The sequence below is a fragment of the Sebastes umbrosus genome, chromosome 13 (assembly GCF_015220745.1).
Source record: "Sebastes umbrosus isolate fSebUmb1 chromosome 13, fSebUmb1.pri, whole genome shotgun sequence".
NCBI lineage: Eukaryota > Metazoa > Chordata > Actinopteri > Perciformes > Sebastidae > Sebastes > Sebastes umbrosus.
In genome coordinates, this window is record NC_051281.1 from 23,666,415 (window position 1) to 23,691,878 (window position 25,464).

At 39.1% G+C, this 25,464-nt stretch overlaps 2 protein-coding genes across 3 annotated transcripts in view; one reads left to right on the forward strand and one right to left on the reverse strand.

Annotated features, from left to right (window-relative positions):
• Nucleotides 1–67: 67 nt before the first annotated feature.
• Nucleotides 68–4,163, reverse strand: dnajc15 (DnaJ (Hsp40) homolog, subfamily C, member 15). The gene is made up of 6 exons (XM_037788872.1): nucleotides 4,056–4,163; nucleotides 2,537–2,588; nucleotides 2,222–2,295; nucleotides 1,891–1,967; nucleotides 1,698–1,768; nucleotides 68–641 (listed from the first exon to the last, which is right to left on the reverse strand). The coding sequence occupies exons 1-6, from the start codon at nucleotides 4,161–4,163 to the stop codon at nucleotides 571–573; spliced, it is 453 nt and encodes a 150-aa protein (XP_037644800.1). The 3' UTR covers nucleotides 68–570.
• A 14,501-nt stretch (nucleotides 4,164–18,664) lies between these two features.
• The window catches only part of plekhm3 (pleckstrin homology domain containing, family M, member 3), a 45,045-nt gene continuing 38,245 nt past the window's right edge, over nucleotides 18,665–25,464 (forward strand). For both annotated transcript variants that reach the window (XM_037788869.1, XM_037788870.1), the window contains exon 1: nucleotides 18,665–19,428. In XM_037788869.1, the coding sequence (XP_037644797.1) occupies nucleotides 18,906–19,428 (523 nt within the window). In that variant the 5' untranslated portion in view covers nucleotides 18,665–18,905. The remainder of the gene's footprint in view (nucleotides 19,429–25,464) is intronic.

A 25,464-nucleotide genomic window follows, 5' to 3' on the forward strand; every position in this document is an offset into this window, starting at 1 on the left:
TATTATTTGTCTGCAGCACAATCAACCACAGTTGCTCATTCTAATACAAACACACAACTATTGTAAATGTTTTTCAAATGAAGTTTATTTAAAAATGTTTTCACCACTTCCACAAACTGTTCAAACATGGAAATATTTTTAATGTGTTTTTCTTACTTAAATAGTTAACATCATTAAATAATAACTTTTATATGCTTCCATTTGTACACTCATAATAAAACTTTATACAAGCTATTTCTTGTTGATGTAGAACAGCTACCACTAGAGGGCGACACTTTACTCAGCCATGCTCTCAGTTATAACCCCTTAACTCATGTTCAAAATGACTGTCAAGTCATTTCAAGGCAATATCTTTCACTCTTGGTTGACATACATGTTTACAGTATATGTTGTCAAATTAAGTGGGCGATAAATAACGTTATTAAGAAGGAAATTGTTATTGGAAGTATATTTTTTGCTTCCAGGAGCCAGAGCGGATGCCTTGGTGTTGATGTTGATGGAGCAGAACCACAGAGCTGAGACCATGCACAAGGTGATGGAGGTCTTTAAAGTGTTTGTTAACTGTGCTGGTCATCGCCGGGACTCTTTGTCCAAAAAGTCTTTGGCCTCGTTGATCTTGGCGGCGAGATACGGTGACCCACCTGCACGCACACACACACACACACACACACACACACACAAACACAAGTCAACACTGGACCATCCAAAAGCTTTTCAGGCCATTAAACAGTAATACTGGGTTCCATAGGAACACTCACTCAACTTTTGGCACGTTTCACTATAACCAAAGAACGTATATTGATAAGTACATTTTTCATTCCATTGCAACATCAGCGTCCAGCAGCAGAGCTACGCTTCCGCCATTTTGGACTGAAAGCGACTACCGGACGCCAGTAAACGTTTGCCTACAAAGTGCCGTACAAAACTAAAATAAAATAATTTCTATTATATTGTCATATTTAATGTCTCTACCGAAATGGCGTGATGTTGAAATATTATAAATATGCATACTAGTATAACTATTCACTTAAGTACTTATTTATTTATTTATTAAACTTTTTTGCCTGTCCACTTCCCAGAGGAGCATAAACTGAGCTCCTCCAGAGTTTAAGTATAGAAAGGCTTCACCTCTGGGACACCGATAATAAAATTATGTTTGTCTTTTATATCAGTAAAAGTTGTATCACATAGTCGAGAGATGTCTTCTAATGTTGGAGAAATTAATTGAATGGATTTAGCCATTTTAATGCCAGGGCTCGCCTCCCCACGTGCAAACGCTCCACCAAAACAAGTTCCCTCCCGACACTATTTTGCAAGGGCACTGTCGCTGCATCCTGGGCTTTGTGCCGCCCAAGACGATTTTTATTGGTTTAAAGAAACACAAACAACCAAGACTGTTTTTTCCCTCAGTGCAGAATTATGATGGGTTCAACCAGACCTTACTCCAGCCCTTGGCACAGCGCTAAAACAAAGTGTGGAGATAGGTCTGGCTATGCGAGACTACAGTTTATGTGAATGTTGTGAATCGAGACTGTTAACACAGACAACTTTTGCACGTTTTAACAACTTTATTTTTAGTGATTAACCTTTTACACACCGCACAAAACTGAAATTCTAATTAATTTATCATCCTGCTCTAACTGCAGTCTCATAGACATCTGACTTTTGTCACTTTGAGGGTCAGAGTTTAAGCTTACCTTTATCTGGATGGTTCAGGACCATGGTCCTCCGATGGGCCTCACGGACCTTCGCCTTGGTGGCGACTGGGCTGGACATAAAACAAATAATACATCGATGTAATCATCACATTCCTCTGAGCAGTAAGTCACATACACTGAAAGACTGCACTTATAAGTTAACATTTAAGAAATATTCACTACAAAACATTACCTGATGCCAAGAATGAGGCTGGCCTCTCGTTTGGACATCTTCTGATCAAAACCTCCTTTGTAATATGCTGAGAAAGCCTGTGGTGACAGAAAACAATTAGAGCTTCTCAATAGTCTAAGTCTTACATCCCAAAAACCTTTGTGACACGCTTCATTTTATTTGTTAGTTCGTATTTTGTTCTCCAAAACAATGCCAGGGTTTTCTCTATATATTTCATCTGGGGTATCTAAAGTGTTTCTTTGAACCATCTACAATGTTTACGACAAACAATAGGAACAGGACTGGATATGAACATTGCAGCAGATGAACAGGAGGTTAAATAATTACTCACTGATGTGGGCATCTTTCTGACAGTTTCAGAGAAGACCTGTCCAAGAGGCTTCCACAGCTGGAATGCATAGCGGCCTGTGGATCAAACACATAATATATGAAACAGTTTCAAAACAAACACATTTCTAAACGCAAGAGAAAGCAAAGCAGAAATCTGTTCGGAAAACATCTCTCGCCAAAGAGAGTGAATGTAAAAAATAAGACTAATTTTAGCAACAAGTGAAAGTAAACCAAAACATGAAAAAGAATACTGCACATGCACATCCAGATTATATTATCTTGACAAATTACTGATCTTGTATCAAACTATTCTTACCTGCAAAACCTGCAGCAGCCACACCAAGACCCACTGCAATCAGAGTCCCTCCCTGTCACCAAAACAAAACATCCAGCAGTTACCACACTGGTTTACACGAGCCGTTACAACACAGGAACTTGAAGAGTAGAGAAGTCGAGAGAACAGCAAGCCAATCTCCACACAAAAAAACCTGGCTGATTAATATCTGTTTACCAGTTAACCGTTTGTGATTACTCTGCGGAAAAGACAATAATTGCTCCAGTAAAATGTTGTAAACTATAATGAGTATTTCAATATGTGAGTCAATGGATTGAGTTCCAATGTAGTAATACATTGTTGTAAACGTTTTTTTAAATGTTTTCACAAAGCTTTATTCTGCCATATCATAGTTCATATGCTCAGAGAGCTAGACCAAAGGATTTTTTTCCCCAAAAACTGTGATATTTAATGAATGGATTTCAAAGCCTAAAACTTGTAAATGATTAATTTCTCATGATAGAACATAATTGTGAAGACCTGAAACGTGAACTATATGAATTTAGGAGATTTAGAGATTCAACATTAATTGTATTTAGAGTGCCATCACAATTTTGGCCTCAACAATTACTTAGTAATGTACCATGCTGATGCTTTGTGTTTAGTGACTTACTACTCCTGATTGTGTTATTTCAAAATAAATTCCAAGTATGATTTTTCATCTTAAACGATTGTGTAGCCCATGAAAGAGTGTTTTACATAGACCTCAATATTAGGAATACTATGAATTCTAAACAAAGTTGTCCAAAAAGGTGTTTCTATCCCAATCAACTTCTTGTGAAGCGAGTTCTTGTACATCTGCCTTTTATTTAATCCTCTACTTCATGTTTTTTTTTGTTGTTTTTTTACATTTATCCTTTGATATTGCAATATATTATTAATTGTTTTTTATTTGTTTGTTTGTTTTATTGACACAACAAACATGAATTACTTCTTTATTGTTTTCTTCCATTTACATGCATGTTCTTTTTAAATATATATATATATATATATATATATATATCTTTATTTTTCTTTATTATTGAATTGCCACTTTGGCAATATTGTTCACCTGACAGTCATGCCAATAAAGCAAATTGAACTGAATTGAATTGAAGTAGTACAACTAACATACATCAATCCACCACTGTATCCTGCAGGATGAGCATCTGGTATGTGTGCAGCATAACGTGGATGTGTATAAAGTACCTTATGTGACATATGGTGGTAGCTAATTGTCAGAACATTTAGATGTATATTATGTGAACCAAGTTGTCCTAAAAGAAAGCCTATATCAAACCACTGGTTGGAGGTAAAAACCAGTAAGTAACTCAGTTTTAAAGGGCTTTCTGATCTAGCTAGTTACTGATAGTTACTGATAATGCAACAGCAGTGACGTCATGCCTTTACGTTAGCGGTCATTGAGGTTACGTAACACGCACGTTTAGCAGGTACAATTAAACCAGCCTGGTTTAGTTTAATTAACTCCATAAAGGCCTTCAGTGTGAAACCAAACACTCACCAGTCGTCTGTCTAGATCTGCGTCGCTCCTAGCCTCTGTTTTTGGAGTATATTCAGCATATCGCATCATGTCTCCTCCGTCAATGTTCACTCTGCCGGCGTTCGCCATGTTGCCCCAGCGACCAGTGTCACTGTCACGTGATTAAACCATGCTACATCCGGTTGTAATTTTCAAAATAAAACTACCATTACCAAAATTAAGTTTATTCAAGTGTGCTATTAGTATAGCCTACTTATTTTTCACCTAGTGGTGAGATAGTTTTGTCAGCTGCTCAACACGTCTTTTGTGTGACTGATATTCAGTGTGATTCTCAAAAGGTTTGGAGGATTCCTGAGTTTATTCTCGTCAATCAAGAACAAACTGTTGTTGTTTCATGTTTGCGCCACTAGATAGAGCCATTGACAAGTGAACCATGTGGTGCTGTAAAATGTGTGTGTTGCACAGAATGGGATTGAATATATATTGATAAATATTGAATTTAGTATGTTGTACTGGATGCTAGCAATATTCAGTGTAATGTTTAAATATATATAAACAAATTAATGTTTGTATATTTTTGTGTATGTATTTGTACTTATGTTATTTCATTTGCATGGTTGTTTTATTTGTTTATTTGCTTGCGTTACTTTATTGTGCTTTATTCGTGTTTCCTTGTTGCACCAGTTACATCTTTGTTAGGTTATATGTTCTCATTCATATTTGCTTGTATCTTTTGTTGACTGTTGCACTCGTAAATGTTTGTGCGTTTTATTCGTGTGCATTTGTGCTTGATGCGTGTTTGTATTTGTGTTCCTCTTTGTACTTGTATCTGTGTGTGTGTGTGTGTGTCTACAGGTGTACTTTGTGGCCCTTGTGGACCCTCGACATGATTAGGGGTCCAGCAGGAGTCTCGGAGCAGGGAGCAGCAGCACAGAGGAGCTGATGGAGTCCTGAGCCTGGAGCTGGTTTCTATTGTCCCCAGTAATTGGATTTGGTCTGGGGGAGAGATGGCTGCCAGTGAGAGGCTGCGATCATTAGGTGTGAATGAGACGTGTGGTGTCAGGGCACACACACACACACACACACACACACACACACACACACACTAACAGGTATCGTGCGGTTAAATGGACACTAAATATATATACACACACACACACACACACATGTCCACACTAATCCACATCAATCTGAAATTGCTGTTTTCATGTCAAACACTATTCAATGTGTGTTTTCAGATGATTTTCTAAAGCTCACCTCCACACTGAAACATTAAAACAAACAGGACAATAGCTAAATCTCTTCTTCCCCCCCCCCCCTTATGGTTATCTGCCATAATGATATAGTCAAACACACACAGTAAAGAGGGATGTTTCATGAAGCACGAGTACTGTTTTGCAGGAAACTCAGTTTCTTAAAGCAGGTTTAAATAAGTCTGAGCAAAGTTACAGTGAAAAGTTAGTACTCTAAAGTAGCCCGGTCCTGTTCAGGTTCGTTTACAGGCTTAACAGTCCATCAATCTGAAAGTTGTCTTGTGTTTAATGGCAGAGGTTTGTCCATTGTCAGTTTGCTAAGGGGCATAGCGAGGCTTATTGTAAATGCATTGGGATTTTGTCCTTGGTCCCTTCATTTAGCCTACCTGTTGTGGCAATCTGGGAGTTCACAGCTCTGTTTGGATGTGTCTTTCGTACACCTGAAACTACAGATAGGTCATTGTCTTGATTTTACAATGGCCAAAGGCACTCAATGCACTGCATCTTAAAGGTTCTCTTTACCATATTCAGAGCATTAATATTGCAATCATACAACTATTTATAATACAAAGATATAGAGGAGTAATGTCTACTTGAGCAGAGAATGAAGTCGCTCTCCCTCTATGTGTGTTGTAATCTGAGCTTCTCTGTGCTTTGTTGACATAACCAGGCCAACCGCGCGTGCCTTTTTGTGCATGTTAGTGCATGTGAGCGTGCCCCACTAGCTAATGGCCGGCGTTCTGCACTGCTCTCATACGGTGGTTACAGCTGATAACGCTGCTGTTGCGGAAGCGTAGCGCCCACTCTTCAGGTAAACACTGTTATCTCTGTCAGCACTGTTGCCGTTGTTTGCACTGTTTGCGCTGTTAGCACCGTTAGCCTCTGGCTCAGCCGTCACCATGTGAGAGCCGTGTGGAAACACTATGGTCTGAATTTCAAATTTAGCACCTTTAAAAGGGAACTCCACCAATATTACACATCAAAGTCTATTTATAGGTGTTGAGAGCTGTGCAAAGTATGGAAAATTACCTCAAATTATGTCACTTGAGTCAGTGTCATTTGGGGCTGAAGGCTATAAGTTTGAAAATGAAAGAAATTAGAAAGAAGTGGATTACAACTCTTATCTACAGATCTGCTGCGGTACCAATCGGACAAAATTCTGTAAACAAACAGGAGGAAAGTTACAAATGTCATGTGGCCCATAAATCCACAGGAAGCGATCTGCAAATTTGCAAATATCATTCCACGTGTAGAAATAGATGCACAAATGCATAAATATCACTTTACATGTAAACCTTAAAATACGTATTTACAGAGTAAGTTATGCGTATTTGCAAATCGCCCTTTATTTTTGTGGATGTGACTTTACACAACACAAATACAAAAATACATGCTCATCTCTGCTTGAGGTTAGCGGGTAAATAATACATTAACTGCTACAGCTACTAGCATAACACACCCAAATCTCCGACTGAACTGACGGCTGTCAAGTTGCATTGTGGGCAAAAATGTATTCCAAAGTTTATCTGAAGCTAACACGGGGCTTCAGTTGTTCAAGTTAGACGAATCAAGTGGGTATTCTCCAAATGTTACGTCTATTTAGTACAATACAACACTTCCTCTGTATATTACTATTCTTTCATTGCAGCTCAACAGGGGAACGCAGAGGGAATTTTTATACTAAAAAGGCTTTGTCTTTGGAAGATATCCATGTGTCCCACTCAGACTGCTGAAATCTCATATTTGCTTCAGATAAACTTTGGAATGTATTTATACACTGAACTGTGGATGTTGTCCCCCATCACTTACATTGAAAGCACACTAAGAAGGAATCTTTAAATGGCCATTATGAACAGGAGGAATGTTTACAGCAAGCAAAACCTGTTTCAGTGTTCAAATGGGCACCCGACGAGTGTTTTAAGACAGACTTGAATAATTATGAACCTATCCTTTAAGTGGTTATAGCTTATTATTATTACCTCTCGGTTCGTTTAGCCTAAAGATGTATAATGCAGCAGTACACAGGTTGCAGATTATTTGCATATTTAAAAATAAATTACCTGTGTTTTTGTATGTCCAACTTACTCAGAGAGGGAGAAACATTAACTGAAACACACACATACACACGTAGTGTTTCCATGGGAACCAAGCAGCCACTCTGCTCTTCAATAGCGAGTGAGTGAGTCGAGGTAGATGTCTATTGTGTCGTGTGTGTCTGGGGGGTCGGGGTTGGCCGTTCGAGAGGGGTTAGAGGGGGCAGTATTAAACAACGCACTAGACAGATGAAAGCACTGCACATCCTTAAATCTAATCATAATTTAGTCATCACTAGAAGATGGTATGATCAAAATAAAGAAGGAAATAGGTAAGACTGACAGGACAGAGAGAGACCTGAGTGCATGAGTCAAGGGAAAGGGGGGTGTGAGATTGCTGTTAGATGGAAAATGATGGAGCCTTGTGGACAGAGATGGTCTTATTCCTAAAGCTGATGCTTATGTGTTGCATCAAACCCCATATCCAGGCACAGGCACTTAGCCTAAAAGGATTTCTAAAGCTCAGACGCAGCCACACCGCTGCAAAGACAGTGGACTCAGTCATAACCACCAATAGGCCTACCTGGACGTCCATTCATGCCTTTTCTTATGTAAAATTATGACAAATAAAATTACAAATGCTGAAAGGAAATGAAAAGTAAAAAAAAGCCAAAATGTGATTAAAAAAATTAACAAAAATGCTTCTGTGCCTACTGGATGCAGAAAAGTATTTGTCCATGTAGAAATTCTGTGTTGAATAGAATGAATGTCAAATACTGGAATAAGATGTTCCCATTTTCAATTTTCCAGAAAATTCTGAGGAAAAAGAAAAAAAAATATGAAGAAATAATTTTTTTCTGAGACATGCAGGACTATTATCCTACAACAATGCTGCAGAGAGAGGAACACAGTAGAGCCCATTAGGGTGGCCTGGCCCACCTCTCCTTCACTCAGGAGAACTTTTGAAACAAATTCAGACAAAGAGCATTCAGAGAAAGGATGATGATGAAGAGGAGGAGGAGGAGGCCGACTGGGGTTTCTTAATGGGCTTATGAAAGCTGATAAAGATGTTTCTTGGATTGGAGCTACTGATAATCAGTAATTTGTTCTGAAATTTGGAATAATCAAGTTTATCCTTCCCCTAACTAAACATCCAGAATATGTTTCGGTATTTCCCTGAGAATATTATTCTGAACAAATTCATAATGCAGGTGAAACAGGATTTATCATGGGACAACATTTCTCCATTTGGACCAAGTCCATTAATAATATTGTTTAATAATAAGTGTGGTATTGTAATAAATAATTTACACCCTATACATTTCATTGTTTCATTTCATTTTCCTCGTTCTTTGTAAGCTATATAAATAACCGAGTTATCCAGATAAAAAATGTTGATGGTTTGATGTGAGTCTGGATTTTTTGGTTCTTCAAAGTTGGTTTAAAGAGAGCCCAGAGTCCTCAAGCCCAAACCTGCAAAAGTGCAAGCTTATTGACAAAGATTTTTTAGGGTGAATCCATCACACTGCATTTTGTCCAAACGTCTTACAATAAGTAAATTCAAACCACGTAGGAGCAAGAGCTAGATATCATCCAAAATTGGAGTGTATCAACTAAAAGCATGTTCAGTGCTAGTGCAATTGCTTAGAGATGTTTTTTTGGCTGGACCGCAGAGGACCAGCCCTACAAACGCAAAAGTCTGTCATTGAGTGACTGACTTTTATTATTATTATTAGAAAAAATATGATGGAAAAACACGGTTATTTTATTATTCTAATAAATAAAAATGCTATTTGTATTATTCTAAAGCCCTCTCCGACTAAGTCATTGGAATTAAACTAAACAAAACTAAAATTTCTACAAAAATAGAAATCTTAGAATTGACTTCATAACAGAGAAAAGGGACTTTAGGAGGGTCTAGTGGCAATATTTCATACCAACTGTTTCTTCCTACACTGTATATGTTGATATAATGATTGAACAGAAATAATCTCCTTATGGTTTAACACGTTTCATCTGTATTTGATAGAATGTTAGACTAATTTCAGCCACAAGAGGTCAGGAGTTCACAGGTCTACTTTATCAATGTCTCAGCCGCCTGCACTCAGCTTGTCAAAGTCAAAGTCATTCTTTCATTTATAGCTGTTAAATGTGAATGTGATCTAGATACTAAGCAATATAACTGAATTAGAGGCTTAACAAGCAGCACCAAGTCTTGTCACCCTCCATTATTATCACTGTCATAACTGGGAATGCTTGTCCAACAAATTAAAAACAGTGCATTCCTAACCTCTCGTGGCTGAAACTTGTAGAACACACTTGCAATTAGCTGCTTTGCTCCTACTGGCTGGACTGCAGAGGGCCAGCCCTAAAAACGCAAAAGTCTGTCCCTAATAGTACATGTCCATAGCCTCCGTCCTTTCCATGCTTGTCATTCTTTGTCTATGTAAGCATGCCGTGCAAAAGATTCTGGTCGCGTGGTGGCGCGATTTGAGAGACGGGCCGTCACGTTGGCCGCTCCTCATTTGCATAAAGTTGAGTTCTCGGCTACGTTATGCAAATCATTCGCTCATTCACATGAACGGAGGGAAGGGAAATAACTCTGGATTCAGCTATTAGTGCATTTTACAACTTTTAGGACCTAATGATTTAAATAAGGGTTCAAGTGTTCATACTGGGAGGTTGATTTACCTAAAAAAAAAATTATCTGACGATTTACGGACATCTCTTTCCCAATGTAAGTCTATCGGGAAAAGTCTTTTTGGACCCCATAGCATCACGTGACGGACGTTGAAGTTGTAGTACCACTGTTTGGCCACTACGAAAATTTCTGGGGGCTTGGCAGCAGCACACAAAGGTAAGCGTTCGTCCAATCAGGTGCCTTTTGTCTAGTGGCAACCCATCAAGCATCCAATGCTGGGAAGCGAGGCGATAAAAAACGCCCCTGTGGACATGTATCATGAGTTAATGACTGATTGACTGTCTGAGTTATAAAGTTACTGCATTGGAGTTTCCTAATTGGACGTTGCTCTTTCAAATCGAAAAGGCTGAGAACAGTCCTTTATGCAAATGAGCCCGTCCAGCACGACGCGTCCGACTCATGAAACTTGGACCAAGCTGTGAAACTAGGCGATCTAGTTCTAAAATTAAATGAGATTCAGGAGTGGTATAGCCTATTTTCTCACTTAAAATGTTTTCAGAAGTAGATTTTGGTGGATTGTTTAGACGGAATAACAGAAAGTTTATGAGCAGGCCGCCATGTTATTTCCTGTTTGAAACGGCAAGAACAAAACCAGGGACCAATCACGTGCATTACACGATAGGGTACGTCCCCGCTTGAACGGCCAGTTGAGTGGAACAGCGCATCCCCTAGTGTCTTCGTCGGACCTGGTGGACATAGCGCTGGATTTAACATTATAGACATGACCACTGACTATTTGTGTAACAATTTAGCCACAAATTCACAGACTGACCATACACGGTCCAGCAATATACTCGGCTTTGACCAAGTGTTGTTTAAAGACACTAGCTAGTTCTAGCAACCATGAACTAATTTTCAAATACAAATGACTCGTTTTCTTAGATTTATAATAAAAGAGTGTTGATATAATTATGATTATAGTGATTGAGAAATCACTGTGATCTGTTGATGTAATTATCACAATTACAGTTTCCTCATGATACTTGATAAAACATACAACAAAATAAAAGTTTGTACATTAAAATTAGGTTTTAAAGCAGAAGTGACCCTAGTCCCTGGACATTTCAGTTTTTATTCTGCTTTATTGGTGCATATAACCAAACAAATGTACGATTAATCAAATTACCTCAAAGCAATTTTCACCTATATATATAACCTGGGCCCACAGAGTGCAGCACTGCAGCATACATACACATCCTGTTTAGTTATCTTAAGATTTTCTCAAAGCCAGCCAGCGTAGTGTTAATTATACCATCAAACAGATCCAATTCATATCTATACAGATCTAATCAATGAAACTGCATGTCTATGATATTGGAGGTGGACAATATTGATTCACAAATATGTGTTTAAATGAAAACGTCCTTTATTGGCAACATGTATCGATTCAGCCCTTGTTGGAACACAAGCTGGAGGAGTATTACTGCGTCCCTCTTGAATGATGTTTATCTCTGCCAGACTGACACTTTGGGTTTTGGGGCAGCTTCAAGCAGCCCATTAGGGGGAAACTGTTCTCCACCTCTGCTTTGTCCGCCACTCTCTGGTCCTCTTCCCATCTTGGTCTGATTCGTCTGTGAAGACGTGTGTCATGACCTTTCTTTGTGAGACTAAATAAATGCACCACCCCCTGCTATCAACCGTGGTATTGATCATGCCTTTTAGAGATTTTTATCCCATTTCACGATAATAGAAATAATGGCATTGCCCTGTGTATAACATAATCACATTAGTAACAGACAGAGAATATGTGTTGGGAAAATGTGAAAAGCTCATGAGATTCTGTATGCAGAAATGCAGCTATGAAATCAAGAATAGAAAAAAAACAAACAGGAATGTCTTTACGTACTTCCAACATTTCATAAAACGTTAATGCGAAAATGCCACCATGAAATTCTAATAAAATGTTGTCAAAAGGTTTTTAAATAAGGAATAGCTACAAAGAAATAAAGACAAACTCCAATATGCCTCACTGTGATAATAAGAATGATGAAGTTAGTCATAAGTTGAATTTGACATTGTTGATGATGTTTTTGTTTGACAATTATTTTTTTTGTCATGTGTGCCTCAATAGTTACCTTAAAAATGATTTTCATTATAATGAATGAATGAATGAGTGAGTGAATGAATCTGTTTTTTTTCTCTTTCCTTATTCTGAGGAAGATATTTTCAGGGGAAAATATTAAAAAAGGGAAAAGAAACATGTGACATGTACATGTGACCTGATTCCTGCATAAATATGAATATGAAAGATTTTTACAAGTAGTTTTTTGATAATTTACTGAATTATTTCACTATTTATCAGTCTTTCCTATGTTTATTCCTATGTATTTAATGATATTTAATACAAATACAAATTTAATTTTTGTATTGGCTCACATAACTACTTCTATAATGTATTGATTTATAGTATGTAATAAATTAATAACATTGAGTGAGGATATGTCAGTGCAGGATATGTCAGTGCATGTCACAGCCTAAGAGACAACCACAACATCAACACATAATAGATGTAACTCACACTCTGCCTTTTATTTACTCCTCTACTTCATGTTTTTTTTTTTTTTTTACATTTATCCTTTGATATTGCAATATATTGTTATTAATTGTTTTTTATTTGTTTGTTTGTTTTACTGACACAACAAACAATAATTACTTCTTTATTGTTTTCTTCCATTTACATGCATGTTCTTTTTAAATATCTATATATTGTAATTTGCTTAATGAATTGTATATATGTATATATATATATGTATACATATATATATATATATATATATATATATATATATGTTTTTGTTTTTATTTTGTTCTTTTTTTATATTTTTATTTATTATTGAATTGACGTTTTGGCATTATTATTCACCTGACAGTCATACCAATAAAGCAAATTGAATTGAATTGAATTGAAGGGGAAAAGAAACATGTGACATGTAAATGTGACCTGATTCCTGCATAAATATGAATATGAAGTATTTTTTGATAATTTACTGAATTATTTCACTATTTATCTTTTATCTTTTCTGTGTTTATTTATATGCATTTAATGATTCTAAAATATTTTTTTATTTTTATATTGGCTCACATAAGTACTTCTATGATGTATTGATTTATAGCACGTAATAAATGAATTGAATTGAATTGAATTGAAGTGAAAGGCACACAGTGTTCCAACGTTGCACGGAACCTTTATATATTGTGGCTTCAGTTGCTTTCAGGGGACGTTTATCTGCGACGGACTGTCAAAATGACATAGTGGTAAACACAGTAAGGTGAGTCTTGATTTAATGTTTTACTTCTTGTGAACGGCACCGGCTTCAACACCAGACAACAGCAGCACTGATCCTCTGACTCATGATGGTTGAGACTCCAGTGAGTGAACAGTTTGATGTTGTGTTAAAGAGACATAGATGAAGGATGGAGAGAGAGAGAGAGAGAGAGAGGGGGGCTAGCGGTAGCTGCTAACTAGCCCCGGACATCACATCACATTACATCAACTGGGGGATTAAACAGGCCTTATTCAGTCAGCTTTCACAGTAGTTGTATTTATGTCGCTTTATACAGCATGTGTGGTGATAAACAAGACGTGTTAGCGAGCTGGCAGACGTATAAAGTGAGTGTAGCTAACCGAGAGGCTGACCGTGGCTTCACCTCTGCTCTGTCAGTGTTGACTGCTGAGATGCTGACTGTGTGTTTATTGATACAGCAACACAAACACAAACCACAGCACTGAGGCTTCAACACGGTGGTTGTTTTTCATTTAGCCTTGCTGCTATTCTTGTTAAACTTAAGTAGCATCATTGTGTACCCTTACTTTAGGAATTAAATATGAGATAACCCCCCACTTAAAGGTCCCATATCAGGCTCATTTTCAGGTTTATACTTGCTAGTGATGGGAATTCCGTCTCTTTTTAGTGAGCCAGATCATTTGGCTCAGCTCACCGAGAAGAGCCGGCTCTTTCGGCTCCCAAACGGCTCTTCATTTTACCACTTCTGCCTTTTTATAATTCAGCCAAATTTAACGTTGTTTTGACCTTTGATTAGTGTGTGTGCACATATATCACTTAAATTATTCAATTTAATTATACTAAACCATATAATTTCCAGAATACTATAATTTTACATGCTGCTTTGTTGCCGACTGTCACTCATCTTGTCTGCTATTCGCGAACTGCACTCCTCCTCTCCCTCCTGCTCTGTACCTGTAGACCGTCAACGCGCCGCGCACCCCCGCCCCTCCCTGTTTGATGGTATGATCCTTGTCTGTCATCACCTGATTGGTCGCACGGACGTCATTAACACAATATTCAGTTACAGTCAGTGCATGGAGTGCCCGTGGCGCGGAGAAGATCGTCCTATCATTCTGCCTTGAATTAATAAAAAGAAAAAAAAGGCTCTCGGACGGGAGCTGGCTCTTTCAACCGGCTCGTTCGCGACGACACATCACTAATACTTGCATTTTGCAATGTACAAAAAAAAACATTATTTTCCTCATACTGTCTGCCCGAATATACCTGTACTTACCCTCTGTCTGAAACGCTCCGTTTTAGTACATTTCCACGGAATTACAACGGAATTGCGTTGCTAAGCAACAGTTTGGGTCCATGTTTACTTCCTGTCAGCTGATGTTATTCACATACACTGCAACAGGAAATAAACTGAGACACATTTAGAATGTTTACATTTAAAACTGTGTAATGGTCTAAATACTGTATATTTGTGACATCACAAATAGACAGAAATCCTGACGGCTTGTTTGAAACGCACAATTTCTAAAAACGAGTTGTGTGTATTTCTCTGTATATTGAGCATTTTGATACTTTCACAGTATTTATAGAGCACTTAAACCTGCTAATATAAAAGATATGAAAATCGTACTTTTTACAATATGGGACCTTTAATGAAAATACATTCAATATGTATTTCCTTGCACTATTTGTGCTGTTAACAATTTACAGAAACACTTGACTTGTATATAGACATTGTATGTTGGTCATTCTTTCTTTTTATGTATGTTTTTAGATGTATACACACTTACTTTATACACCCATCTTTGTTCAATTTCTTTGTCCTTGTTTTTTGCTGTATGTCTATTTATATCTTCCTGTAAATTGTTCTTGGAGCTGTGTGTAAGTACATTTAGAGCAACTTAAAACCATAAGTAAGTAAAACCAGAGTCCAATTCCTTGTATGTGTACACATACAGTATTCGGCCAGTAAAGCTGATTCTGATTCTGAGATAAGCCAGCCTTAGAGCCGAGGACCAGTGATGCGTTCAAAGTCTTCATGTAAGCTTCTACTTTGTATTTTAAAAGTTTGAATTACATTTTAAGGTGTGTTGACCTTCAAGTTTGTTATTCCATATAAAACAATACAGCTGAATGAAGTATAATTGCTCTCAGAGCCAGGATATAAAAACATAAACAACAGCTGACAAAATATAAAAACATCTAAATTGTATGGGTGCTTCTTTTATTCTGACATTAAACATCATTGTCTATCGAGCAGCTCCAGACTTTATACTCTGTGACATCACAAGTTTGAGGCTTACTTCTTTGGTTTCTGGCTTTGAGAGAGAGGAGCTCATGTTCACAAATATTGATTGGACTTTCCTAGGCCATGGAGATAACATATTGGAATTCTTGATTTAGGTGGTGTTCCCCTTTAAACCCTATTTTTCTTGAATGTACAGTATATTTCTGGCTTATATTTTGTTGCACATAAATCTTCATAAAAACCTAAACAGATGTAGCCTTGTTGGAGACCCCTGATTTGCTGTATCTCAGATTTTCTTAGAGGTTGAAATATAGTACTGTATATTCAAATAATGAAGTGAAACAAAATGTGAGTTCAGGCTGATTAATAGGGGTGGGAAAAAAAAAATAGATTCACCTACACCTATTTTGAAATTGATTTTTAAAAACCAGAATCGATATATTTGCTTCATTTGAGTCTATGCGAAGGTAGAAGAAAGTTACCGCTTTTATTGTTGTAGTCTGAGTAACGTGACATTCAAAAATCATAATGTCAAAGCGATTCGCTTCATGCTTTGTTCTACAGTTTAGGTCATCACCGATCACAAGTATCCAAATCTGTGCTTTCCCGGCTATAATGTCAGCTGTATTTGCTTGACAGGATGTTTGAGTCAACAGGAGTTCAGTGGGAAGCTCGATGAGTAACTTGATGACGGTGCTCAGATTAGATCAGAGCTGTATCTGCAGGCAGATGACATCATGGTAAATATGTTGGTATATGAGGATAGAGGGTGTTAAATTAAAGATATCATTACTAGAGCGGATGTCCCAGCAAAGCTGCTGCACCTGTATTTTTGGCTGTACCGCAGAGGGCCAGCCCTACAAACGCAAAAGTCTGTGACTGACTGATGGTACATGTCCGTTGGGGCATTTTTTATCGCGAGGGATCGCCTCGTTTCCCAGCATTAGACGATTGATGGGCTGCCACTGGACACAAGGCACTAGGCACATGATTGGACAAACGCTTACCCTCGTTGGCTGCAGCTCCCAGCTTTCAAACCGGAACCAACATTGTGGCTCGTTTGGAAACTTTCTTCTCTTATAACACGAAAATAGTTCACCGAAATGTGTTTCTGAAAATGTTTTATGCGAGAAATAAGCCATACGGTTGCTAAATCTGTCTTTATTTTGGATCGACAACGCTTAGTTTAAAAGTTTCTAGGGAGTTTCCAGAGGCGGCGAGTCGCGTCGGATGCCCGTGATTTGCATAAAGTAGCCTAGACCTCAACTTTATGCAATGACCATACATGGTCCAGCCATATACTCGGTTTCCACCGATTCTTGTTTCGACTACTGTAATTCTTCAGAAGAGAATAGAAGAGATGGAATATTTGTTAAAGTTTAAAAGAGTGTATGGCTCCTTTTTATTATCCTGACACACACACACACAGACACACACACACACACACACACACACACACACACACACACACACAAATAAACTGCATTGCTAACCATATGTCATCTGGGGATTAGGCTTTTTTTAATCTCAATTTATTTATTTTTTTAATCTCAATTTCCTTCTTTGTTTGTTCATGGTCTAATTAAATTAGATGGGAAATACATTTTCGATAGAAAGTGACTTTTGAATAGGAATTGATTATGATTGAAATTGTGAAAATGTTGAGTGGGTTAGCGGTTTCAGTTTAATGTTGGAACTGTTCCAGCACTATTTCCTGGTGCTATGTGGTAATGGACTGTAACATAATGCATATAAGTTAATAAAAGCCCAAATATAATCCATAAAGAGCATTAAAATCACAGTGATATCTACGATAATATCTTTCTTTTGTATCTCCAACAAATCATGGATAAATCGTGAATATTCAAGGTATTGCCCGGCCCGACTAGAAATTGAATTGCAGTGATGTAATGGCCTTTAAATAATTCATATGTAGAGAAAAGTAAAAGAGGCTGAGCTGTGGAGGAGAAGAAAATCAATGAGGGCGAGAGAGCACAAATGATAAAAGAAAGAGGTTTGGAGAGAGAGAGAGAGAGAGACAGAGGAGTCGAGAGAATCAGAAGTGACAGGCGGTCAGGCAGATGGATGCGAACCCCACCCAGGCCTGCTTCCTCTCTGCCTGCTCAGTCCAGTGATAAGCAGCTGAGGAGGAAGTCAAGTATTATTTCATCAGGACATGTGAGGGAGGACGATCGTTTCTACTTACTGAGGAGGAATCTGTGAAGCTCCGGTCTCAGTGTGATGAAGATATTGTAGGTGGGTCAGTAGTTTGATGCTTAAAGTTGTTAAAGGTGCTCTGTACGATATTCAGAGCATTAATATAGCAGCAAACTATTTGCTATGTAAAGATATAGAGGAGTAATGTTTACCTGAGCAGAGAATGAAGTCAATCTCCCTCTGTGCGTATTGTAATCTTTTGTTGACATAGCCAGGCCAGCAGCACGTGCCTTTTAGTGCATGTGAGCGTGCCCCACTGGCTAGCTCATGGCCGGCGCTCTGCACTACTCTCATACAGCAGTTACAGCTGATAATGCCATCCAGACCGACTCTGTCGTCGCGGAAACGTAGTGCCCACCCTCCGGTTCCAACTTATAGGTAAACCCTGTTTGCTCTTTCAGCAATGTCGCTGTTGTTTGCGCTGTAAGCGAGCCGCTGCCATGTTGAGAGCTGTGTGGAAGCAATAGATCTGCTCTGAATTCAAATGTAGCACCTTTTTAAAGTATAGGCTTCATAATCCTCTTATCTTTTTGGCAAAGCCTCTATTTAGAGTTTAAGAAAGCGGAACACAAGTTGGTTTTATTTATAATTTTATCACACTATCCAGCCGTACTTCCATTCTTTGTTTTTTTCGGCATGTTTCCTCTTAACCATTTCCTCTTTCTCTCTTCCCGTTTGTTACAGTGAAGCCACAAACCGTCTCCATCTGATGACTTCACAGCCACCTGACGGGCCAAAATAGCCCGCCCCTGAACATCTCAGTCTGTGCAGAGGGATTTGACTGTTTTTTTCTTGCCCAAAGTGTGTGTATTTGGCTAAGCAGCGCAGTTTGCCACCCAAATTGGCTCGATTATGGGGAGTCCCAGGCTACCGTTTAGCTCTGGCATAAAGCCGCAGTAGCTTCCCCCCCCGAGAGGTAGTTGACTTTGATAAGGAAGACTGTAACCCTGGATGAAGGCCCTGTCTTGAGGAGGAGAGCAGGACTTGGCTTCAGACAGCAGTTTGTGAAGCCTGCATGCGGTTTGGATCTTCCTTACCCCTTACTTAGCTTGCATTTGACCAGTTGACAGACAGTTTGGTTTGTTGGACATGTGGATGCTGCTAACTGGGTTTTTGTGCCCATTTTGGAAAACCATCTAGTTGTGAGACTTCTAGCTCAGGGGAAGGCCCTGCCATGGAGGGTCTTGAGCAGCTTGACATGGTGGGCGATATCAGCCCAGCTCTTGAGGCCACGGAGGACTTTATCAACTGTATGGACGGGATCCATGGCCAAGGTCCGAGCCAAGCTCAAACAGGGATCCTCCAGCCTTCCAGGCAGCCTAAGCAGCTGCAGGAGGTGTCCAGTGCCGCGCTAGGGAAGCTGAGCTCCAGCGGCGTATGGGGCCTGCTGGCCAGAGAGCAGCCAGAGGTAGGGCCTCTAGGCCTGGCCTGGGCCGACAACTTCAGCGTGTTGGGGCTGGGGATGGGCTTGAGACACGGCAAGAGAAGCCGAGCGCGCTCCACCAACGACCTGGCAGCCCACACCAAGGAGTGCACCAACAACACCGCCAACTCCTCGTCCAACTCGGCCTTCAAGAAGGGACACAACCGGTCCAGGTCAGACGTCAACTACCGGCCGTCTACATACACAGACAACGGACTGCCCACTGTGGACTGCAACACTCTGAAGAACATGATCCTCAACCACCAGCCAGAGGGTGAGTTCACATACACAGTGTGAGTCTCTGTGTGATATAATGATGTAGAAAGTGGCTGTTATGAATTTTTCCAGTCCAAATCTTTCAGGTCTATGATAGAGCTGACTCTTTTAGTTGCATAGGATTTGCCTAATTGGGCATTTGTGACATGGAGAGCTGTTTTTTGCTTTGCACCATAAAAAATATGTCATGTCCTCTGGTGACCAACAGTCCGGTCCCTCCCTGTCAGAGATGTACACCTCCTTCTCCTCCTCCTTTGCTCTGATCGACCGTCCATTCACCGGAAAGCTTTCTCAGCCTTCGAGAGGCTTTCGGAGGACAGAAGTCTCTGACTATTTGTGCTACAGATCAGGGCGTATGCTGTACTTATGTTGAAGCATCCTCAGAGAAAGCAATAATGATAGAAGATGATGATGATAACTTGAAATGACACAGCTGTGCTATGACAGTCAGTGTTCAGGCAGAGGGCCCAATGCACACACACACGCACGCACACACACACACACACACACACACACACACACACCATTTGTTTGTGTGTTTTGGCCATCTGAAGGCCTAAGGAGATCCTAAGGGATCCTGAGGGATAATAGCCTGTAATCCTGTCAGCAAATGGACTCAAATGAGGCGAGAGAAGAGGCAACCCAATTACCCAGCCCCTGATACTGGCAGGATTATTTAGTATTAGCATATGTGTGAAAAGGCATCAGGCTATTTAGTTTGGCTCGATGTGCATTGAAAGGGGAGAAGTAGGGAAAGGACGGTAATAAGCAGAAGGCGGAGTGATTTAGCTCGGCCTCGCTGTCTCTTCATTCTCATTGAGAAAAAAAGTGGCCTGTTTGCCTTTCCATTAGTGACAGCTGGGGATGTTTAGACGGTAAATGGAAATGATGATCTTTATTATATACATGTATACACGGGACCAAACAGGCTGTATGTGTAGCTCTTTAGCTTATTATTAAAGCTGTGTTTCATAACATTGCCCACTGAACTCTAAAGGCTGCATTCATCTGTTTATATATTATGATTCTTGTAAATAATGGTCTATTTTTGATTGCATATTTTGTTGTGAGCCTTGCTCAATCATTTTATATTCATACAAGTTTGAGGTCCATGCAAGGAAACAGTTTTTAATGTAAAAATATGCACCTGTTAATCTAACTGTAAATAGTTTAATGAACGAGTTAAAGGGGCAGTGTGTAGCATTTAGTTGGATCTATTGGCAGAAATTGGATATACTAGGGCTGTCAAAGTAACGCAATAATAATGCATTAACGCAAATTATTTTTAACAGCAATAATTTCTAAAAACGCAACTTGCGCTTTTTAATTAATCTCTTAAAAATTGAACAGGCCGCCGTTAGGCCCTGCTGCTATTCGATCTTTCGGAGGTTGTAGCGGGTAATCCATTGGCACCATGTCATACTAGCTTGTCTAATTTTGTTGAGGAAAAACTGGCATGGCCATTTTCAAAGAGTTCCTTTGACCTCTGACCTCAAGATACTGTATGTGAATGTAAATGCATTCTATGCCCATGAGTCTCCCCTTTACAGACATAGTCAAGTCAGCACACTGACACACTGACAGCTGTTGTTGCCTGTTGGGCTTGAGTTTGCCATATTATGATTTGAGCACATGTTTTATGCTAAATGCAGTACCTGTGAGGGTTTCTGGACAATGTTTGTCATTGATTTGTTTTGTTAATTGATTTCCCATAATAAATACTGTATATACAGTATATACATTTGCATAAAGCAGCATATTTGTCCACTCCCATGTTCATAAGAGTTTTAAGTACTTGACAAATCTCCCTTTAAGGTACATTTTGAACAGATTAAAAATGTGTGATTCATTTGCAATGAGCGTATAAACCAAACACTGACTCTAGAGAGGGCCATTCACGTTTTCATGTCGGCCATCGTAGGTCTCCTACATGCTTGCCACACGGGAGAAGTTTCAGTTGTTTGCAATCTGCAACCTCACTGCTAGATGCCGTCAAATCCTACATGCTGCACCTTTAAGTTTGTGGGAAAAAAAACTGGTTAAAGGGGAACTACGCACATTTTCAAAATTCATACATGTTATTCCAATGGTCTAAGACAGTCCGAAAATACTAGTAAACATGAACAACTCTCTCCCAAATCCCAAAACTAGAGTGCTATATCTCAAATTTGTGATGTTATAGGGTATAAAGTGAGGAACTGCGCCATAGACAATGAATTGGGAGAAATGTTCTAGATGACACTGAGAGCACCCAGAGGAATGTTCTGAGTATATGGGAACAGTTTCTGTCTCATAACTGACACCACTACAATAGAATAAAGCTCATTTGAGTATAAAAAAAGAAGACAAACATTCTGTGGGTCGACAAAATCAGTCTCCCATTCGTAGAAATAACATTTGAACTCCTAATTTGGGTGGTGTTCCCCTTTAACTCACCAAGTTACGTTATCAGCAGGTTTTAAGACACCAGACTCACAGTTGATCAGCTAATACTAGCCACCTGAGTGACAAGAAACTATTTGCTATTGATATGAAAGCAGTCTTCCCGCACTGGAGTATGTGGAAGAATAATGAAAAATAGAATTTGCTGCTTTTCTCTGTTTTTATTGCAAATCAAATATCCTTGTGTCTTGATTTTAGTTAGAAGAAAAAAACTATTTGATGATGTCACCTTGGACCCTGGCTATTTTAATTATTTTGATATTTTAAAGATGAAACAATTAATTATAGATTAATTGATACAAATCATTGTGTGGCCCCAGTAAACCACAGGTTTTAAATATGACATGAAGTACACTTAAAAATAAACAACCACACAGAAAGGGGGCTACAAAAGAGGCCGTGACTTTGTATGACACACAACAATGCACAACAACTATGCAGGTGTACTGTAAACCGGTAGTTAAGCAGGAAGTTACTGTATAGAGAAAACACACAGAACAGAGTAAAACTCCTGGAGTGAAAACCTGTGCTAGAGGAACTCCTGTCTAATGATGCATTCAGACACAGCATGCAACAAATTGTCTTCTCAATGTATTTATGCAAGTTTGACCACAGGAGTTTCTTTGGTCTGTTTATCATTCGCAAATAGCCAATGGACATTTTCCCAGTCTAACAGGCTGAATATATTTTAAACAACACACACTGACTGTGTCTCTGTGGAGTGGCTGTGTGTATAAAGTAAAGTCTCATTTTAGTCGTCCAAAACAGCTTCAGTTGTTTCACTTATTTTCCTCTGGCCTGTCTCTGTTTTTTGCTCCTGCTTCTGTACAATAATAGTAGGTACAATTTTCTCTGATTTTGAAAACTTAAGGTTGCATCTTTATCTCTGTTGCTGCCTAGAATCAATCGTGCTTCTCATCACGTTCATCTGAGTCTTTCTGCTGACTGTGAATATATTCATGCTTCCTCTTTGTTTCAATTCCTGTTGTATCTGAATCAACTGTAACACATCATTCATGACACATCTTTTTTCACACGAATTCTGACCTTACTCAACCTGGGGACTTACAGCCCTTTCCGGTCCCGGATGACGCACGCGACGCACGCATGCATGCACACACAAACTTGAATGCAGCTTTTAGAAGCTGACATTGACTGATGTGTAAGTTCTTACTTCCTTAAAGATTACCACTAAATTGACCCGTAGCTGTAGATATGTTTGTTTTATGTATGTAAAAGTCTCGTGATAGACTTGCGACCTGTCCAGTGTGTAACCATACTATACCTCTCACCCAGTGCCTGCTGGGATAGCTTCACCCCACTATGATCCTGAGCAGGATAAACGCTGGGGTTTAGAGTGGACGGTGTACCTGTGTGTGTGTGTGTGTGTGTGTGTGTGTGTGTGTGTGGCTGCAGGCGCCTTCTCCTGCTTTTTCATTTGCAGTCTATGTGTACATTTGTATCCAGGAAACCGTGGGAGTCTGTTAGATTGTAAAACGGCATGCAATATTATGATTTGCTACCTAATCAGTGGGTGAGGTTGCTTGTTTAAGGTCTTGATTGACTTGAGGGCAGCAGTACTGGATAGTTAGTTTGCAGCCCTGAGAGAAACGTGTTAATTCTGGTTGAAGGCTTGTATATGTGTACATTAGACTATTACCAGAGTGTGATGTCAAAACCTACCAGGTGGAGATGAAGGCTAATTGAACAGAGCAGTTTTCTTCGCCACAATGCCTAATTCTCATCTCGACCCTCCCAAGCGTGAAGACTGCCAATCAGCCAGTCTTGATTCCAGCTAAAAACGTATTTGCATATTCATTTGTTCCTTTAGCGAAAAGGTTTGTTAACATGCAAAGTCCGAGACCTGGAGTGACACCATGTCTACTGCTGTTTTGATAAGATTGATGAGGCGCTGGACTCGCCACCGGAGCTGTGAACGATTTAGCTTTTTCCTTTCCTCCTCCTTGAGTGATTGAGCACGTTAAAGAAACAAAATGCAATATCTGCCAATTAGACTGCTCCTGGTGGGGGTTTACAATTAAATCAGTTTGTGGGATTGGTTTAGGAGATGGTGATTTTTAAGTAAACCGGTCTACCTACTGAAGGACGTCTAGATATTAAGGTTAAAACTGGGCTTAATTTGGCTGAAAAGAGATGTCTGTGTTACATATAACCATTGTTTCAACAGCATTTCAGTAATTATTTCAATGTGAAGCAGGTCTTAACTGCATGTTGAAATATAGTCATGTCATAGACATGTCTTTTGACCTGCAAATTACCAAATTAGTGCACTTGCAGACAGCTCATAGAATAAGTCAGTTTATCAGTCCTTAGTCTTTGCTGCGCAATCTTAATTCCTAAAGATTCATCTGTTTGTCACCAGTTTCATACTATAGCTTGTAGTTTTTGCTGGCCTGCTCCGTGTAGCAGGTGCTTCTCTCTCTTCCTCTTTTTTAGCGGTGTTACAGCGGTCTGAGACTGAAACCAAAATGGGACCTTTTAAGAATAATGAATCCAGTATTTGGTTTCATTGGGCGCTTAAACCACTGAAGTATGTATATATAGGTACAGGCAAATATGATGACGGATATGCTAAAAGAAGTTGCAGAAATACATGTTTTATAGGCTGCATTCTTATGTAGAATTGACTTTGATTTTTTCTAATTCAAGTTTATTATGTTATGCATTTTTAGTTATTTAAAGTTCTGTAAAGTTACTGTTCAAAATGTACTATTATATTATATTTACTGTTGAGTACTTTGATGTAAAGTTGACTGCTCAATTGTGAAATATCTTTTTGTGAAATATCTTTACATCAGCATATCTATCACAAAATGTGTTAATGTATTTGCCTAAAAAAAATCCAGCATCCATCAGGATCTAATTGTTATCATTAGGTGTACCTCCATCTTTTACCTTCACCAGTCACATAAACTAATTTGCACATCTGGTATCGCATGGGTGAAGTTTTGCATTGTTGGGGATTTAACCAAAAAGAAGTGTACATGCTTTGGACATTTTCTGTTTCTTTGAGAGCGCAAACATTTTACTAAAATTTCTATACTTAAAACTGGAACACTGATATAAAATCGTGGAAACCGGAGAAACTGTTATCTATAACAAATAGGGGTAATCGATATCAGACAAATCAGCACAACAGGATGTGGCACCAGGTATTGGTGTGGCTGCACTATCCCCTTAATCTGTGGCACTTTCTTTGTATTTAAGAGCTTTGCTTCAATCCCTGTTATATATTTTATATTAAACATGTTGTTCAATAAAATAGATTTGCTCTTGGCTCGCAACTGACCAAGTATTTTTCAGACAGGGCAGTGAATGCAGCATAGCTCATAATAAAGGCTGGCCCAGTTTTATGTCCTAGCAGAGGTCACGTCTGTTGTCTACCTGAGTCTGAACCCTCCTTAATCAAGGGAGAAAAACACACCGTAATCACTAGAGGAGACAGTGAGAGAAGAGGGTAAAACAAACCTCCTGATCAGCAGACGGGGAAAGAATGGAGAGAAAAAGGCCAGAATAGGGAGAGGGTGTGCCCCCGGCCTTCAGATTAAGAAAGGGGACAGTTTGCCCAGTG